This window comes from Neofelis nebulosa, chromosome 13 (genome assembly GCF_028018385.1).
Source record: "Neofelis nebulosa isolate mNeoNeb1 chromosome 13, mNeoNeb1.pri, whole genome shotgun sequence".
Taxonomy (NCBI): domain Eukaryota; kingdom Metazoa; phylum Chordata; class Mammalia; order Carnivora; family Felidae; genus Neofelis; species Neofelis nebulosa.
The window spans coordinates 57,211,857-57,232,897 of NC_080794.1; the positions used below are offsets into that span (position 1 = coordinate 57,211,857).

Consider the following 21,041-nt stretch of genomic DNA (forward strand, 5'->3'; position numbering starts at 1 on the left):
ATAAACCTGTTGAAGAAAGTCTTTTGCCCCAGTTAGAAGGTCTTTTAGAATGCCCCTTTTCAGATCATAGACTTCTAAGATTCACTTCTGTTAATTAGTAAAATACACATGTATATATCAATTGAAAAACTCTGAATCCTCATCCCCCTATAATGTTTACTTGAAATTTCATTCACGTATCTGTAAAGTCTGTGCATACTAATGTACATATACTAAATTTTCCTTAAAGTTCTTCAGTTGTTTAATGTGTATTTATTGGTTGTCCTTAACTAGATTGGAGGCTCCTTGGAGGCAGAGGCTGGTGTATAAATTTCATTTACATTTATTTTAATGCAAAGTAGAATGCTATGTGTACAGTAGGTGCTTAATAGGTACTTAGTAGTTGACTTTATAGCCCACGAATGAATTCTATGGGCTATTCTCTTATGAGGATAAATTTAAGCTTTCTTTTGGCATAGACTATGTAATTAAGAATTACTATGATCTTTAGTTACTATTCATGGTATTATGCTATATATATATATATATACACACACACACACACACACACAGGAATGGTACTCATCTGCTTTGACTCTGGATCTTTTATTCCTCAGCATTGTTTTGTTTTGTTTTGAGGATTTGGGGCCAATTATTACTAGTTTGGTTGTCTAAAAAATTGCCCAACAACATTCTTACCTGTTTACAATTTAATGTCTAACTTCTTGTTACTAAGCAAAATAATTGATAGCCTGAGTTTGTAGGATATTTATTCCTGCATAAAATTGGTAAAACCTCACCCTACCAGCAGAGCAATCAAAGATGACATTTACATAAGCTTTCTGAGGCTCTTGAACCTGGCCTCTGAAGTCTAATGTTTAAAACAGTGAGAAAGAGTTAAACTTCTTTACTGTCCCATCAGGAGTTCCATATACTTTTAACTTCTGAGATGGTTGTTGTGGTATTACTTCATGTCTTCAATAAAATCCACATTTGTTGACTTGAGACCATATACTTTTTTTTTTAAGATTTTATTTTTAAGTAATCTTTACACCCAGCATGGGACTTGAACCCACAACCTCAAGATCAAGAGTTGCACGCTCCACTCACTGAGCCAGCCAGGCACCCCTATTAAAGGACCTTTTTTAACAATGGATTGAGTCAAATACTTGCCACAGAGTGCTGCAGCTAGGTCCTATGCCATTATATTTTAATATCCTATGCAACAGGCCAAAGTGCCCTAATGTACTGCCAAGTACCATGTGCTGAGATAGCTGTGGCCTACAGAGTCCCTGAGAGTGATACCAATCATCATCAAAAGCATTTTTTTTAAGCACCTATCTGTACATGGTTCTATCCTAGGCACTGTACAAAACGAGTTAAACAGACTTGGCCCCTGCCCCCTGGGAGTTTTCAATCTATGATGATGCTGACATGGACAGACATAAGGATATTGAGACAACTGAACAAACATTGAACAAGAACATAAAGTACTAACATTATGTACAAGCAAAGGGGTAAGTGCATTTTATGGGATAGTATTAAAGGAAGCCTCATGGGACATGAACAGGGTGGGGTAGAGCAATTAGTCAACCTCTGTCAGGTTAGATTAGTTTTCATTGGGAAGTTGGGTTTCATATAGACTTAAAGTAGGGACAGGACATTCCAGAAATAGAACACAACAAAAAGAAGAGTTGGAGCAAGGAGAGTTTAGGACTATATTGTTGGACTCTTGGTGGCCTCCAAAATCTGCAGTTCTGGATGGTTCTGAAGCTGAAGGTGAGGTTGTTTTGGCTTAGCAAGTTGGCATTTAAGTTGGGTCTAGATCAAAACTAGTTCAATGCAGAGCAAAACAACAAAAACAACAACAACAAAAACCTGGAAACTTGAATAGCTTTTGCAAACAGTCTGTCTTATTAAATCTCTTTTATGAACTATTGGCCACTTAACAGAAACTTTGGAGTTCAGTAAAGCTATTATCTTCTCAGGAATTTATACAAGGTTATCTTGTGAAACATCTATTTTTTCTCATTAAATTGTGTTCTGTGTTAGAAACTTTATAGCATTCTGGCAACATGTAGAAATTATTTTTCAAGAATTGGTCAGAGGTTTTTTTTTTTTTTAAGGATACTTTTCTGTCCCAGAGAAAGGCCATGGGAATTCTGGGTATTACAGTGAGCAGTGCCCATAGATGTTGAGCCCTAAGTATTTTCTGCCTTTCAGTCATTAATTTCTTATCTTCCAAGATGTACCTTTAACACCATGCATACATGAATTTGAATTTAAATCACTGGTGCAACAAATCTCCTTTTGCAGTGTCTTCCAGATAAAACTGATTACTTATTTTTCAGTAGACATGGACTTAAGAGTTTCTCCATTAGGTCTCAGCTTGCTGTTTGATGTCATTCATATCTGAAATGTGAAAATTTGAATTTATCCAGAATACTAGGGTGTAGTTATTTTCTTTACAAAAGCTTCTTTATTTTACAAAAGAATTCGCAATAGATTCTCTCTTAATTGCGAGCTTCCCTAGTGCCCTTTAAATTATTGGGTTTTCAAAACTTACATTTATACAGAGCTTCTTCAATTGCCATCCATTGTGTAAATACAGTACATTGAAAAGTAAGTGGTGAAAAAAAAAAAAAAGTAAGTGGTGAAGCCCACTGAGACATTAAAAATTCAAAATGCCTTTTAAAATATTGAAGTCTTTTTATGCCCTTAGGTATTTAACTTATGTGATGTGCATTTACTCTTCTTCCTCTTCATTAGAATTGAGGTTGTAAATGGCTAGTCTTGCCTTTCCTCACTTCCCACTACTCTCTGTGCTATAATCTGACAGTAAGAAGAATCTAGTAACTTCTCTTTCGATCCCAAGTTATGAGATAGTAGCATATGGTAAGCTTCCTAGTAAGAAGAGTGACTCAGGGATTGTCATCCAGAGAAATTCAGTAATTGTTCTTACTCACTAAATAGCTTGCCTAGATAATCTTTAAGAAATACCTCCCCTGCATGGCAATTTACTGTTCTGTTGGTATGTTTACTATTAGGCATTTATCTTTATTAAACTATTCTTGGACTAGTCTATCTGGAAGAGCATGGAGAGTTTTAGGAAAAATAAAGACAAAAGATTAGACAAGATTATTTCAGAAAAACTGGAAATAAGGACTATGAAACACAGCCAGTGTCTTCATGTAATCTGGCACATCTTTTGTATATGACCCAAGGAATGAGTAGAAAATTTCCAGAAGTAAGTGGATTTTTTGTTTGTTTTGCTTGTACAAAAAGAATTCACACCCGTGGATTCAGGAAGAAAATTGAACCTTCTGAAATCTTTAAAGGAAGACAATTCAAACATCTCTAAATTGTCCATGCTCATGATAGATAAAAGTGATAGTGATTGACTACCATGTTAGGAATTATATTGCTTCATCCTATCTACTAATGGATGTACCCTGTTGAAAAGAGGGAAGAAGGAGTTACATTGGAAGCATGCAAAATACCTTCTTTCCTTACCAATTTTGATTCTGACTCGGTAGAAAATAGCCCTATAGTTAACTTGGGCTTGGTACAGAAAGATTTTCATGACATAGTTTTACATAAGTACCTTAGTAGAGAATTCAAATATTTAGAATCATAGGAATTGGGATTCATCAATGAGCAAAACAAAAGTGTTATTTTTCCCTTTGGAGCATATATTCTAGTTCAAAAGTCAGCAGACTTTTTCTGTTATAAACCAGACAGTAAATATTTTAGGCTTTTGCACGTGGCATGTTCCATATAAAACCTTATTTACAAAAGCAGCCAGCTGGGTTTGGCCTAGCCCATAGTTTCCCAGCCCCTATTCTCACAGGTGGAAATAGAATGAGTAAATTAGAGTATGTTAGGTGGTAAGCGCTTTGGAAAAAAGAAAAATAATGCAGAGTAAATAGTATCATGAGGTAGAAATTGGCAGGGTGGGTTTCACTGAGGTCAAGAAGAGGAGGAGGAACCAAGAAAGAAGACTGAAAAGTTAATGACTGGTGATGGAAAGAACACCAAAAGATGATGATGTCCTAGAAGTACAACGAAGAACCATATATGAGGAAGAAGAAGGGAATATCCATGTCAGATACTTCTGTTAGGCCAAATAGTCCTCCCTTTTGCATTCAGCTGTTCATAGGTTGTTAGTGACCATTATGAGCAATTTTGGTGGAGTGGATTCAAGAGGAGAATTGAAGGAGAGTGAAAACAGATGAGTCTTTTGAGGAATTTTGTAAAGGGAGCAAAGATCAAGCAGTGGGGGAAGAAAGATCAAGACAAGAATTTGGGTTTTTTTAAGATAGAAGAAACAATATGTCTGATTGGAAACATTCCAACAAAGAGTAGAGAGGAAATGATGTAGGAAACAGTTGCTGGAGCTGTGGCTTTGAGTTGGCAAGAGATGGGATCTGGTATGTCAGTGGAGGGATTGACATCAGATAGGTGTGATGTTGGTGGTGGCTGCATGTGCTGTGGAGAGTCTGGACTTGTTCTTTTGTGGCTTCAATTTTTGATTAAAGGATTATCAGTAGAGAATATGAAAGTTGAAGTGTGGAGGTTTTATATATACTTTATGGTCTTTAACTTTTAGTACCAGCATTTGACAGATCTTTGGTGACTCACTAAAATGACTTCTATTGTGCCTTCTGAGGGAGTTTTAAACTTAACCTAGCAAATTTGTATATTTTAAGGATAAAACTATACATTATAAGATTGAATAATGATGCATGTAATGCCTGGGGCACAGCAGCTGGTATCATGTAGACTTAAGAAGTGCTAACTATTGTTAGAGGAGATAGTAAATACACTAAATTGAAATCATAGGTCCTTTAATGTGGCTCCCAATGTTCTTTCTACTTCACAATGGGGTCTCTCTTACAGTGACTAGTAATGTTACTGGCTCTAGCCATCAGGGGAAGTATTGATCAAGGCTCTATAGATCGATGCTTGTTCATACATGTTTAATTTATCTCATATTGCTATGTTAATTTCTTTCTACAATAAAAATAATTTTTTACATTCTACAGCATCCTCATAGATTGTAAGCCCTCAGAAGGTAGGTAATAATTCTTACACATTTCTAAGAAAATGTCTCAAGTGATAGTTTGTATGTGGAGGGTATTCAACAAATATGATTACTAAATCAAGGTTTTATATTTCTTTGATTAAACTCAGATACTCAGTTCTTTAGGCCTTGTTCTAATTCAGTCCTGAGACCCTTTCACTATTCTGAAAAATTCTGGAGCTAAATTGTATTGGGCTTAAAAGCAGTCTAGAATACCTCCAAATATAGCTATTCTAAATAACTTACAGAGAAAGGTAGTAGCCAAATTTCACAGTAAGCATTTAATAATAGAAGTATAATTGGCACATACAGCTGTTGGAATGTCCTAAAAACTGGCATGGTGATCATTAAAGAAGTTTGTTAGATGGGTGTTACATGTAAGTGATGAATTACTAAATTCTCCTGAAACTAATAGTACACTATATGTTAACTAAATAGAATTTAAATAAAAACTTGGGGGGAAAATGTTTGTAGAGAATAATACTCAACTAAATGTTGCATATTGAAACATCAACGTAAGATAGATTGACTTCTTATAACTACAAGAAAATAGCATTGGTTACCTTCACATATTGCACCAAGGAAGTAATGAGTGAAGTCAAAGAAGTGATATTTTTACCAAGTACTAGAGAATATAATTATGGGCAGGAACTGTTCTGAAATGGCCATTTCATTCTGCAGTAGCCAGTGTGAATAAAATAAGTAAGAGAACTATTTTTTTCATAAGAAGCAGCTGCGTTTGAGGCTTTATTTGATTTACTGATAAAGATAAAAATTTGAAGAAGCTATTTCCTAGAATTTAGGAAGCAGAACTTAGCTATTCATCAAGACAACTGAGAAATTCTAAATTTATTCAAATCTAGGTTCCCATCACATTTATAACAGTTACCTCTAAAGCATCAGAACATCCAACTTCATAACAACATTTTAGATGATTGGGAAATATTGAACAAGTCATTTTTTAAATATCTGTCTTGTGTTGAAATATTACTTTCTTTTATTATAGGTCCAGTTGTTTACGTCTTGGATCTTGCAGATAGACTGATCTCAAAAGCGTGTCCATTTGCTGCAGCGGGAATAATGGTTGGCTCTATCTATTGGACAGCTGTGACTTATGGAGCAGTGACAGTGATGCAGGTTCAGTATTTTACTCTATTCAGTGATACTACTTTTAATGTGAAGATCTATTAGATTTCTGTTAGGAGTTTTAAAAATTATTTTGAACAAGTAATATTCTCAAGGCTTAAAAATAAGAAAATCTATTAAAAAAAACTATATAGTGAAAAGTCATCTTCTTACTCCTGTCCATTTGCCCAGGTTCCCCCTCACTTCCCCAGGTAGCCATTTATATTAGTTATGTAATATATTCTAGACTTTCTTTGTGCATGTGCAAGAAAAAATAAATTTGTTCTCCCACACACAAACATTTTTTTTTTCCCCTAAAAGGAAGCATATTAGAACTACACCCGCCTTTTTATAAGTATGGAGAAATCTGCATACCATTCTACATATGGAATTAGAACAATTTACTAACCAGTCTGTTGTTGATTAGAAATTAGTTACTTCCCATTTTTTGCTACAATCAATAACTATTGGTGAAGATTATTAGACTTAAATTTCAAGATTTAGTCCCAGGCCCTTGATTCCTCTCTTTATACTTTTTCCCTAATGATTTCCAGCTATCAGCTGTGTGCCTTTTATGGTTAGATCTACATCTTTTGCCCTATTCTATCCTCAAAAGCAGTCCTGCCGTTGCAGCTTGACCCTTGTCCTTATGTGACCACTTGTGATTTCACACTCAGGATTTCTGAAATCAAACTAGTCTTTTCCTCAATTTGAAACCTAAATTTATTTATATTTTATAATATTATAGTTTCTCTATACCTCTGATTGCTACTATCATTTTCCCATCTACTCAGTTTATATCCTACATTCTTAGGATTACCTTTAACTTTCTGCTTCGTAGCCCTATCTCCAGTCCACTGACCAAATCCAAGCAGTTTCCATTTTGATATCTTATATCCGTAGCTTCCTTTCTACAGTCTTTATAACACCTGACTTTGTTGTCACTCCCCTATCATACCGTATGGCTAAAGGAGCCTTTTGATTGGTTTCTCTAATTTCATTCTCTTCTGTCAGTCCATCCTTCCAAATTAATCTTCCTAAAATAATCCCTGCAACATCTACTCCAAGCTGTCTCCTCTGTCTTAAGTAGGACTTTTCCTATGCAGCAGTTAGATTGGGTAAGTGTTTCATAAGTAACTCAGTAATAGTTTACAGACTATGTAATATTCTAGAAATTGCACATAACTTGCCTATGCCAGGTCCATAGTAAGTAGCCTTTCTGGTTGTTTAGTCATGGTGAAACAGTATTGCAAGGTTTCTTCATGAAGCGTTGAGGATACCCCCAAAATCTGGATATAGTCACTAGAATGAATTACATATAGTAAACCATCATTTGTCATGAGTGTAATGGATAAAGATTAAGAACCACTGGGGCGCCTGGGTGGCTCGGTCGGTTGAGCGTCCGACTTTGGCTCAGGTCATGATCTCACGGTCCGTGAGTTCAAGCCCCACGTCGGGCTCTGTGCTGACTGTTCGGAGCCTGGAGCCTGTCTCAGATTCTGTGTCTCCCTCTCTCTCTGCCCCTCCCCTGTTCATGCTCTGTCTCAAAAATAAATGTTTAAAAAAATTAAAAAAAAAAAAAAAAGATTAAGAACCACTGACTTAAAAAAGATTCTATTTAGGGGCGCCTGGGTGGCTCAGTCGGTTAAGCGTCCGACTTCGGCTCAGGTCACGATCTCACGGTCCGTGGGTTCGAGCCCCGCATCGGGCTCTGGGCTGATGATGGCCCAGAGCCTGGAGCCTGCTTCCGATTCTGTGTCTCCCTCTCTCTCTGACCCTCCCCCGTTCATGCTCTGTCTCTCTCTGTCTCAAAAATAAATAAACGTTTAAAAAAAAAAAAAAAAAAAAAGATTCTATTTCCTTGACCTGATTTGTTATGCCAAATCCTTCATAGTCTTACTTCATTCTACTTTGAGGCCTATTGGGCTGTCCCCTGCATCCTATCCTTTTGCTCCTGTTTAGTTTTTTACCTCTGTCCTTTGACTTTTGCCACCCTCCCTGCTTCATACCTGTCTCTCCATTCCCTTCTCTACTTCTCCAAATCTGAACTCCTTTCAGGCTTAGTTCAGCTGCTTTTCCCTCCTGAAACTAACCAGACAACTCCTGCCACTGTCATTCTTTAAATGGCAGCAAATCGTGTGCTGACCAAGTGATATTGATATAGATTACTGAAGTTATTTAATTTTTCCTATATTCAGCCCTTTGCTTTTCCTATTAGAAGGTAATTTCCTTGAGGGGTGCTGGGTGGCTCAGTTGGTTAAGCGTCCGACTCGATTTTGGCTCAGGTCTTGATCTCACAGTTTGTGGGATCAAGCCCCACGTGGGGCTCTGCACTGGATTCTCTCTCTCCGCTCTCCTTCCCTCCCCTGCTTGCACCCACTCACACTCTCTCTTGCTCTCTCTCTCTCAAATATTTTTTAAAAAGTAATTTCCTTGAAAGTAGAGACTGTCTTACACTTAGGTATTCCTGTTATAGCATATACACAGAGACTAATACTTAAAGGGCTTTCATAAATATCGTGGGTTTTTTTTTATATGACTAGTTCTGTCAGGTAGTAGCAGGTTTATTTGATTATATTCTCTGCAATAATTAAATAAAATAAATTAAAACTCCAGTTTTGATTAATGAGTACATCATTAGTTCAGGGAGGTTTAGGTGATTCACTAGTACTGACGAAGACACAAAAACTTAGAGCAGATATATACATTATTGAATGTACAATACGGATGTATATGTATATTTTTTTGCAGATGAGGAAACTAAGGCCCCATGAGATTGAGTGATTTCTCTTAATACCTAATTGACTACAAGAAATAGGATGGCTCTTTTTGAGGAAAGATTTTAGGCTCACTCAATCTTTTTTTTTTTAATTTGAGAGAGAGGGAGAGGATCCAAAGCAGGCTCCACACTGCCAGCATGGAGCCCAATGTGGGGCTTAAAGCCACTAACTGTACAAGAGTCAGACGCTTAACCAACTGAGCTACCCAGAGACTCCAAGCGTCGCTCAATCTTAAAAGAAATTTGTTAATGATTCCCAGGCCCAAGGAATATAGTTCTAAGACCAGGTGTACATAAGTGAACAACTGGAGAACAGTTATAACATTATGTAAACAAATATGAAGAGTACAGAAGACTACATAAACAGTATTTTAATTCAGTACAATGAAAGATCGTTTGAAGTTTCATAGAAAGTAAGTCTGGAGCTGACTTTTGAAGGCAATAATTTGGATCTGTAGAGGAGATACAAGCAAGGAGACAAAAATGAACATGTTGGTTAATGGTGATGGTAAAGAAAAAGACTAAAATTATGATGATACATATATTTTGTGTTACCACTTAGAAATAATCTTCATATACACTGTGGTACTTGGAAAGATTTTTTTTTAAACCCTGAATGAGAGAGATTACAGTAGATTACAGACGGTAGATAGGTAGTATCATATGATTTAATTGTATTGGGAAGACTTTTACCTTTCTGAGCATATTTGTTAGGGAATGTGCCCCACTTATACCATCAGCAGTATTTAGGGTTTTCTTTTTTTTTTTTTTTTTTTAATTTTTTTTTTTCAACGTTTTTTATTTATTTTTGGGACAGAGAGAGACAGAGCATGAACGGGGGAGGGGCAGAGAGAGAGGGAGACACAGAATCGGAAACAGGCTCCAGGCTCCGAGCCATCAGCCCAGAGCCTGACGCGGGGCTCGAACTCACAGACCGCGAGATCGTGACCTGGCTGAAATCGTGACCTGGCTGAAGTCGGACGCTTAACCGACTGCGCCACCCAGGCGCCCCTAGGGTTTTCTTTTTAACCCTTGACGGTTTTCTTTTTCTTTTGTTCTCCGACTACTCTAAAGTACAAGTATATTAGGTTAAGGAATCAGACCACTATTCTTTTCCCATTTATTTCTCCACGAGCCAGTCTTAAGTTCAATCCCAATTAGTTGTGAGGAACTTGAGACCTTCTGTTTATCTTTTTATTGAAAAGACAATGTGAGGGGCGCCTGGGTGGCTCAGTCGGTTAAGTGGCCGACTTCGGCTCAGGTCATGATCTCGCGGTCCGTGAGTTCGAGCCCCGCATCAGGCTCTGTGCTGACAGCTCAGAGCCTGGAGCCTGTTTCAGATTCTGTGTCTCCCTCTCTCTGACCCTCCCCCGTTCATGCTTTGTCTCTCTCTGTCTCAAAAATAAATAAACGTTTAAAAAAAAAAAAAAAAGAAAGAAAAGACAATGTGATAGGTAACTTTTTTCCCTCAGCACTGGGCTAAACACCTTCCAGCACTGATGTTTTTAAACCTTGCATCAATCGTGTGATCTAGATACTATTAATTATTCCTAGCTTACAGATTTGGCAAGTTTACGTGTTCAAATACCACACAGTAAGGAAGAAGCGTTAGGACCCCTGTCCCTAATCTAGGGCTCCTTAAGTGAAACTTTGTTCCACAGGCAGTGGGAACATTTTACTCTGGAACAACCACCTTCATGTCCATTTCCGTTCCATTTTTCCCTCTGGTGTAAAAATAACCCCCATAAGCATTGTCAGTTCTTAACTCATATACTACACTTAACTATCCTTAAGTCTGACTAAGAAAACCTCTTAATTCATCACTGTTCATTCTCCCATTTAAAAGTAGGGCCATAGGAGCACTTGGGTGTTTCAGTCAGTTAAGCGTCCGACTCTTGGTTTCTACTTGGGTCATGATCTCATAATTTGTGGGATCGAGCCCCACATCGGGCTCTGCACTGACAGTGCGGGAGCCTGCTTAGAATTTTCTCTCTCTGCCCCTTCCCCCATGCTTGTTGTCTCTCTCTCTCTCTCAAAATAAGTGAATGAACTTAGGAAAAAAAGGTAGATTTTAAAATAATAATAATAATAATTTAAAAAATAAAAGTAGGGTCCTAAAAGGAGGTGATTTAAAAGATCAGATTAGGGGGTGCCTGGGTGGCTCAGTCGGTTGAGCATCCGACTCTTGATTTTGGCTCAGGTCATGATCCCATGGAATTGAGCCCCTTGTTAGGCTCTGCACTGAGTATGGAACCTGCTTAAGAGTCTCTCTCTCAGACACCTGAGTGGCTCAGTCAGTTAAGCAGCTGACTCTTGGTTTCAGCTCAGGTCATGAACTTATGGTTTGTGAGTTTGAGCTGTGCAGAGCCTGCTTGGGATTCTGTCTCCCTTTCTTTCTGCCCCCCTCTCTCTCTGCCCTTCCCATGTCTCTCTCTCTGTAAGTAAGTAAGTAAGTAAGTAAATAAATAAATAAGTAATTTTTAAAGTCTCTCTCTTCCTCTGCCCTTTCCCCCCACTTGCACTCTTCTTTCTCTCTAAAATTAGAAAAAAAAAAAAAAAGATCAGGTTAAAACTCTTAGCCTTTCAACATTGGTGAACTCCTGGATATGAAGAACTAGCTTTTAGGCCTCAAGCAGAGAAACAAACCTTTCTTTTTTTTTTTTTTTTTTTTTTTTTAATTTTTTTTTTAACGTTTATTTATTTTTGAGACAGAGAGAGACAGAGCATGAATGGGGGAGGGTCAGAGAGAGGGAGACACAGAATCCGAAACAGGCTCCGGGCTCTGAGCTGTCAGCACAGGGGCCCGATGCGGGGCTCGAACTCACGGACCGCGAGATCGTGACCTGAGCCGAAGTCGGCGCTCAACCGACTGAGCCACCCAGGCGCCCCAACAAACCTTTCTTTAAACCTACAATTCCTAGGCCTTTATTTTATACACAGATAACAAATTCTTAGAGAAGACATTCTATAGTTCCTGAATCTCACCCCCAAATTGAAGTCTTAAAAATAACCTGTTTTGAAATCTTGGAGCATAAAACCAGAATGTTCCTGATGATACACAAGGTATGCTGGGTTTGTTTTGACCAAAGTTAAATCAGCCCCATTGCTTTACTCAGTCCTCATTTACTGCCCTTGAGTCTGATTATAGTAGCAGGGGGTATACTATAGTTACACTATTGTTTCCATTTTAGCATTTATATTTGCATGCTTGTTTGATTTGTCTCTCTCCTCTCCAAAAGACATCTGTTTAGCTCACCATTTTATCCGCAACACCTAGGCCTATTTCTGGCACACAGTCAGTATTCAGTTGAATGAATGCATGTAGGTATGCGTGCATGGTGAGCCCAGCTTGAGTATAAAGCATCTCTGTCGACTTTAGGTATAAGAAATTGGGCAGTGGACCTTTTGCTCAGTTTGCCCTATTTCCTTTTTTGTTTCCTCACTCTGAGATACCTGGTTGTAAGGTTTTTACCACTACCCATGAGAAATAAACTGTGCCTTACTATAGTCTCTACCTGAATATTCACTCTGCTTTATATTTCTAAACCCCAAAGTTTAAAAATAGCATAACCCACAAAAGGGATTTTTCAGATTTCTGAATTTATTTGCTAGCACTTTGAGAATATTTAAATCACATTTAGTTGTAACTTTATATGTGATTAAACTGAAAATAATAGAACGAGGGGCACCTGGGTGGCTCAGTTGGTTTAGCCTCCGACTTCGGCTCAGGTCATGGTCTCACAGCTGGTGGGTTCAAGCCCCTTGTCCGACTCTGTGCTGACAGCTCAGAGTCTGGAGCCTGCTTCAGATTCTGTGTCTACCTCTCTTTCTGAACCTCCCCCACTTGTGCTCTCTCTCTCTCCAAGATAAATATTAAAAAAGAAAAAAAAATAAAATGATATAAAAATGAAATATTCCTCAAAAAGCATAGGTAAATACACAATCTCTGGGCTAATCCACATTTGTCCCTAGTATGGGATTAGGGTTTATGAAATATGGTGTACCCTTGAACAACATGGGGATTAGGGGCACTGACAAATCAAGAAAAGTTATATATAAGTGGACCAGTTATATACAAAACTCATGTTGTTCAAGGATCAACTGTATTGTGAACCAGACTCTTTCACTTTAGGGCAACTCAGAACAGTCATCCTTCACATACAAGGTGTCAAGTTTCTACAAGGAGACAGAAGAATGTTAGATACCTATACCTGGTTTTTGGCCACTGAGAAGAGGCTGGCCTCCTGCCTTTTAATATTACACTGTGGTTAGATAATGAAGCACAAACCTGGACTATATCCCTAGCTCAGATTTTAAAGCATCCATTTTGGTGTTCTCCATGTACTTATAAAATATTTTTACCTGGATTGAGTGTGTTGTCTAGAATTTCAATTTGTTCTTACCATTCTCAGCTTGACCTTATTTCACACGTCCTTGTAGTAGTGAAAAATTTGCTATGTAGTAGTAAAAAAATTTGCTATGATAGTTGACATGAAGAGCATCTCGTGTTTTTTTTTTTTTAATTTTTTTTCAACGTTTTTTATTTATTTTTGGGACAGAGAGAGACAGAGCATGAACGGGGGAGGGACAGAGAGAGAGGGAGACACAGAATCGGAAACAGGCTCCAGGCTCCGAGCCATCAGCCCAGAGCCTGACGCGGGGCTCGAACTCACGGACCGCGAGATCGTGACCTGGCTGAAGTCGGACGCTTAACCGACTGTGCCACCCAGGCGCCCCTTTTTTTTTTTTTTTTTTTTAATTTTTTTTTCAACGTTTTTTATTTATTTTTGGGACAGAGAGAGACAGAGCATGAACGGGGAAGGGACAGAGAGAGAGGGAGACACAGAATCGGAAACAGGCTCCAGGCTCCGAGCCATCAGCCCAGAGCCTGACGCGGGAAGAGCATCTCGTTTTTGAAGAAAAAAAAAAAAAAAAAAAAAAAAACCCGTTTACTTTTTCATGAGCTTGTTTCCTGAGTATACCTGGCACTTTTAGTTTTCCCTGCCTTCTTTCTTTCCTTCCCTTCTTGCCTATCCTTCCTTCCTTTTACCTCCTCGCTTTCAAAGAGACAGTTTCTTTCCAGTCCTCTCTTCATGGCTTACTCCTCAAGTGTGATCAGAAAAACTATTTGGAGTTTTTATAGTAGTGTCTTCCTAGCAAGCTGTCCTCACTGTGATACCTGGGTGGGCTAAAAGCCCAAGATTCTGAAATCGTCCTCTTCTGTCATAACTGCCAAAAATAATCCTTTAGAGAAATAGGTTTAATTTGGAAGCGATTGAGACTTTGGCTAAAGGGAAGATCATTTGAGACATTTGAAAGAGAATTTTCAGGGAAGTTCTCCAGTTAAAACTAAGAAGCTCACCAATAAAATGGAGATGTTGAGAGAAATATAAGGCCAAGATGGAGTAAAAAGAATTTTCCTGGGAGGGGAATGTATGGAGATTCACAAGTAAGAATCATATCCTGGGGTGCCTGGGTGGCTCATTTGAGTGACCAACTCTTGGTTTCAGCTCAGGTCATGATCTCACGGTTCATAGGTTCAAACCCTGAGCTGGGCTCTGAGCTAATAGCACAGAGCTCACTTGGGATTCTCTCTCTCCCTCTCTGCCCCTCCCTCGTGCTCACTCTCTCTCTCAAAAATAAATAAACATTTAAAAAAAATAATCATATCCTTCTTGCCCTCTGGGATCTAAACCAGTGGAGAAATAACCCTGAAACCCAGATGAGAGGGAAAGGATTGTTTTAGCTTCATTACCCTAGAGTTAGGATACCCTAGGGTTCCTAGATCAGAAAAATGACTGGAACCTGTAGCAAAAACTGCAGTCACTCAAATGTAGATCTTAGAATTGAATTTTAGCAGAATTTGGTCTGTAGAACAAGCATTTAGCCAGCCAGAAAAATCACTCTATACCAGAGATCACTGAGTATGGAGAAAGAACCAAAGAGAAGTGAACTTTTGGGCCATCTCCTAAAGGCTGGTTCTGCCCCTTGGTTATGCTTACCCTAGTAGGAAGAGCAGAAAAACAGATGCTCTGCTGGAGGACAAACAGGACCTAGAATTATAGCCTAGTCTAACCATATCAAATAAAAGGAATAAAATAACCAGAAATCCCTTTCCCTCTATTGAAATGTAATCAATGTGGGTCAACCTTTTTTTTTAATTTACATCCAAATTAGCAGGGCAACAATGATTTCAGGAGTAGATTCCTTAACGCCCCTTACCCATTTAGCCCATCCTGCCTCCCACAACCCCTCCAGTAACCTTCTGTTTGTTCTCCATATTTAAGAGCCTTTTATGTTTTGTCTCCCTCCGTCCCTTGTGTTCATCTGTATCTTAAAGTCCTCATGAGTGAAGTCATATGATACTTGTCTTTCAATACCCTTTAGTTCCATCCACATAGTTGCAAATGGCAAGATTTCATTCTTTATGATTGCCGAGTAATACTCCATTGTATATATATATATACCACATATTTATCCCTTCATCAATGGACATTGGGCTCTTTCCATACTTTGGCTATTGTTGATAGTGCTGCTATGAACATTGGGGTGCATGTGCCCCCAACCATTTTTTTTTTTCAATATTTATTTTTGAGAGAGAGAGAGAGAGTATGAGCAGGGGAGGAGGCAGAGCATCCAAAACAGGCTCCACATTGACAGCAAGAAACCCAACATGGGGCTCAAACCCTCAAACCACAAGATCATGACCTGAGCTGAAGTTGGATGCTTAACCGACTGAGCCACCCAGGCACCCCACTATTTTTTAAAGCTTTTATTCCAATATAATAAGAAGGAGGTTTTTTTCCTTTGAATGAGAGACACATAAATAAATCAGGACTGATAACTTTCTGATATATTTTTAAAACTTTTTGTATTTTTATTTCAAAATTTACCATTTCCTCTAAAATGAATTCAGCTCAAGCATGCAGCCTTTCTTTTTTTCTTTTTTTAAATTTTTTTTTCAATGTTTTTTATTTATTTTTGGGACAGAGAGACACAGAGCATGAACGGGGGAGGGGCAGAGAGAGAGGGAGACACAGAATTGGAAACAGGCTCCAGGCTCCGAGCTGTCAGCACAGAGCCCGACGCGGGGCTCGAACTCACAGACGCGAGATCGTGACCTGGCTGAAGTCGGCCACTCAACCGACTGCGCCACCCAGGCGCCCCTCAAGCATGCAGCCTTTCATTAGATAAGGAAATTATTCTAGTGAATGCTGTTTGTTTCACAGGTTGTAGGCCATAAAGAAGGTCTGGATGTTATGGAAAGAGCTGATCCTTTATTCCTTTTAATTGGACTTCCTACTATTCCTGTCATGCTGATATTAGGCAAGATGATTCGCTGGGAAGACTACGTGCTTAGACTATGGCGCAAATACTCAAATAAACTACAAATTTTGAACAGTATATTTCCAGGTAAGGCCCTGAATTGTGGTTATAATGAGCACACCAGGTTAACCTTGTGGAAGAATCTTAACATGTGAAGATATTTTAGCTATTGTGATTTGTTAGCACTAATACCTCCATTTCTTTTTTCCCCCTAACAGGGATTGGTTGTCCTGTTCCTCGAATTCCAGCTGAGGCTAATCCTTTAGCAGATCACGTCTCTGCTACCCGAATTTTGTGTGGAGCCCTTGTCTTTCCTACTATCGCAACAATAGTTGGTAAACTGATGTTCAGTAGTGTTAACTCTAATTTACAAAGGACAATCTTGGTAAGATGGTTTTAATACCTTTTTTTTTTTTCCACGTGACTATACAAAAGAGAAGGAACTGTGTTTAAAAAAAAAAACAAAACAGTGGGACTTCATAAATACTCATTCTGTGGCTTCTGTGCCTTGAAGTTCTATTTGATCCCCACTGTTATCCAATAGCAAGAAAGAGGGGAAGATCCATTGCATTACTTCTGGCCTTCCGGAACTATGCTGCAGGTGATGTCTCTCCTAGAATAGGCATGAATTATCACACCCATCCTTGCCAACAAGATTTTGGTGAATAGCTTCAGCTCTAGGATCAGACTGCCTGGTTCATATCCTATCACAGATACTGCCTTGCTGAGAAACCTAAATCAAATTTCTTCACTTCTCTGTGCCTGTAGAATGAAGATCATATTGGTAGCTACATCAAGGTTATGTGGTGGATTAAATAGTTCATTTGAAGTGCTAGCACATAATACGCCCTTGTATTATTTGCTATCATTGTTATTCCTCCCACTTCCCTTCTCTGATAGCCTGCACATGTGCCCAAGCCTTCTCCCTGCTATATCAGAATGGACGTCAAGCTAAGTGGAGAGAAGATTACCTCAATAGGAGAACAGGGAAGGGGGCACCTGAGTGGGTCAGTCATTTGAGCGTCTCCGACTCTTGATTTCGGCTCAGGTCATGATCTCACGGTTCGTAGGATCAAGCCCACATCAGGCTCTGCACTGGCAGCACAGAGGCTGCTTGATTTTCTCTCTTGCTCTCAAAATAAAAAAATATTAAAAAAAAACAAAAAACAGGGAAGGTATCTCTGTTGAGTGTAGTGATCCTGCCTGTCTTACCCCCTAAGTAGAAAAGAGAACTGTCTCATTTGCGTTCATCTGAATTAGCAGCAATGGCTATGTCGTTTCTGATCTAAGTAAAATTATGTTATGTTTCTCTAAATCTGCATTATAAAAAGCTTTTTATTTTTATTTTAGGGTGGAATTGCTTTTGTTGCCATAAAAGGAGCATTCAAGGTTTACTTCAAACAACAGCAATATTTACGTCAGGCACACCGCAAAATTCTAAATTATCCAGAGCAAGAAGAAGCATAAAACTGTGACTTCTAGTTGTTCTGCAGTCCTATCATCCTTATGAGTCTGTTGTGTTGTTGATTCCATCATTAATGCACAGTAGTGGAGACTTATGATAAGCTGCTGCTCATATTTTTAAGAAATAGAATAAAGCACTTAGGGCGGGGGAAATCCTCTCAGTAATCACGGAACCTAAGGTTGTGATTTGTTTTCATTGTTTTGTATGTACTTCTTTTATGGCAGTCATCTGAACCATTATCTTAGCATGGTAGACCTGGGTTTTGTTCATATTTTCTCCAGACAGAAATGTAAAGATCAAACTGTGCAAATATTTAAAAATGCACATGCTGTTTTATTCAGATGCCTCTTTTGTACATGTTCATGTTCAGTGTTTTCTTAGAATCAGCAACTCAATGAAGGTACTATGAGGATTTTTCTCACTGGCATAATTTGATTACATGCTAAACAGGAATATATGTTAATATGAGGAAATGTAAATTAGTTATAAAAAATAACAAACCAAAAATGTATGTAAACATTCAAATGATTATCTGAACAAATGCAATTTTGTTGTGTTTTTCTTAACCCATGTGACGTCCTCCAAAATGTGTAGGGTAAAAATTCACAGGGCTTCCAAATCACTTTTTCACTATTAAATTTTATTTATATAATGTCGACATCTCATAGCTCATAATGTAATTTTGACTCATGTAGTCGTGTGTGTGTGTGTGTGTGTGTGTGTGTGTGCGCGCGTGCATGCATGTAAGAGAGAGAAAGGGAGAGAGTCGTCAGGTCCTTCAATCACTGGAGTACAGTTTTTAAATCCATATTTCTAGAAATTAGAGCTGCCAGTTTATAGTAGTTTGAGCACAGAGAACGGTTTGCAAAAAAAAATCAATAAAGTTATTTTACTCTTCTCTTTCATTGATTCAGTTATTCAGGTATTTGTTGATCACCTCCTATTTGCCCAGGCATTGTACAAAGTGCTGTGGGATACAGTGGTGAGCAAGACAGATTTGGTTTCTGCTTTTATGCAGTTTACCATCTAGTTTCAACAGATAGAAAACCAGCAGTGAGTAAACCAAGGTGAGGTTTACTTGAGCTCTTTGTTTTTATATCAGTCAGCAAGAAGATCATTATGAAAACAAGAAGTCTTGAGTAAATATTGAGGTTATTGTTTTTTGGCTTAAGTCCATTTATTAAATCCAATACTAATGTTTTTAGATTTTAATTGCTTGTCGTGTTGATGAGGCTAGCACCTTAATCACTGTTTAACTAGTTTTTATGTTCATTTTTTAAAAAGCAATTATTTATTTTAAGCCATTTTTAATAGTGGCCCTTTTAATGTTCAATCTGAATGGTCTTGCAGTCATTTTCATTAACTAAAATTTTTAAAAGATAGTTCCAAAAACCCTATTTATTTTCTTGTTCACAGTATATAATGCATGACAATAATAAACGTTTCCCTTACTGATACATGGCCACTTCTCTTTAGGAGTGTAGCAAATATAGATTGAGCTATGTTAGATTGCAATAATGTATGTTAACTTTAGTAATTTAAGACTGGTACCTTTCTATAGTATGAATGTCTTAATCCTGTCTTATAAAGTTTATGTGAATGGCTGTTGAACATTCAGAGTTGTAATTATTTTGGGAGGAAGGGAATATTTGACTGACAGTGAGCCTTATTAAGAACACTGCTGCAGTTGTAAAGGGGAAATATAAAATCTATGAGTATATATAAAAATAACTTAGATTATATTGCTGTAATTATAAAATATATTGGCTTTTCTTTAATTTTCAATATAAAAAGACATAGTAGATATTTCCTGCATAATTTTGTTATATAGAACAGCTTTTAGGCAACCTTTAATAAAATTATACAAGCACACTGTTCCCCAGTTACTACTTTCATGCCCAAGATCTTGGGGGGGTGGGGGGGGAGTAGCTGCTTTTGGGTTTATTGGCATCAGGGTTCTTGAGGGCCAAGGAAACAACTCTAATCCTTTGGGGGCAGCAGGGAGGGTTTTCTAGAGCTATGGGGAGGGAATTGCAAGTGCCTGGGGACCAGAGTGGCCTCTAGCCCTGGAATTGAAGACTTTTAAATCCCAAAAACCTTCGCTCAGAAAGTTCTGTGTACCAGTCTTCAGAAAGGTGGCTTGCACCACCATGAACAATAGAAGAGCATGGGCTGACTAAAGTTAGATGGACCTGGGTTCCAATTCTGATTCTGCTTTTAATAACTGGATGTATACCTTGGCCAAGTAGCTTTCTCTCAGCTACAGTTTTCTTCATCTCTGAAATGCAAGTAATACTTCTATCTCAGAAGACCATTTCTAGGATTAACTGAGAAATTAAAGGAATAGAGGCACTTTAGGCTCGAAATAGCCCCTACAGAGCAGTAGCTGTTTCTTAATTGTTAGTCTGTTCATGCTCTATGAAAAGGGAAAGGAGAGGTAAGAGAATGGTGTTAGGGGACAGATTAACGGGATGTCACAGACTTTGGGGATGGGTGGGTATATTTTGTGTTTTCCTGTTTAATTTCACATTGCTTTACTGTGTTATTTCTATAAACTTTAATGTTTTAAACCTCTTTTATAAAATTCAGTGACAACTAGTAGAATTCTCTTCTTTGCAGAAGTTAACTTATCTCCAAAGTGGCCGAAAATATTGTTCCTCATTACATGATTATCAAATGACTGTGAAGAATATAAAATTAAATTTGGTGACTTAATTAGTCACTGCCTTGCTAACTGTGCTGTAATTTTTAAACGTCTTGTTTTTAATATAGCAGACTATCAATACTGGCTGGATTAGGTTAAATAAAGAATTTTTATGTTCTCTAGGTGTACTTTGTCTGTTGCACAACTCCAAAAATGTTAATTCTGCACCTATATAGGTTTTTTTTATCCTAGTTACCAAGATGTCAGTGAGACTTCTAGTAAAAATAATCTGAATTTTTAAAAACTGAAGAGGAATTGTCTTAATTTTGCAAGTAAGCTAGCCCAAATTCCAACTACATTCTGATTTTTAAAATATATACCCCCTCAGCCACTTGCACTATGATTAGACAAGCAACCACACAAGAACTGTGGGTGGTCTCATGCTGCAGGGTATCTTAAAGTGTATTCAAGTGGGCTGGGGATACGTTAAAAAAGTTGCTTCCTCTGAGATACTAAGAATTTAAGTTTCTGAAGGTTAGAATCTTCTAGAATGAGTACATCAAATAAAGGCCCTTCCATCCATGGAGATTTTTTTCCCTAGGTTATTTCATTGCCCCCATCTGAGAGACTAGCAAAAGAG

The 21,041-nt window shown here is 38.0% G+C and overlaps 1 protein-coding gene across 1 annotated transcript in view; it reads left to right on the forward strand.

Moving 5' to 3' along the window:
- Positions 1-20,579, forward strand: part of MARCHF5 (membrane associated ring-CH-type finger 5) — a 58,596-nt gene extending 38,017 nt beyond the window's left edge. The window contains exons 3-6 of the mRNA XM_058697164.1: positions 6,069-6,199; positions 16,196-16,379; positions 16,511-16,677; positions 17,643-20,579. Coding sequence (XP_058553147.1) covers positions 6,069-6,199; positions 16,196-16,379; positions 16,511-16,677; positions 17,643-17,759 — 599 coding nt within the window. The 3' untranslated portion in view covers positions 17,760-20,579. The remainder of the gene's footprint in view (positions 1-6,068; positions 6,200-16,195; positions 16,380-16,510; positions 16,678-17,642) is intronic.
- Positions 20,580-21,041: the final 462 nt, after the last annotated feature.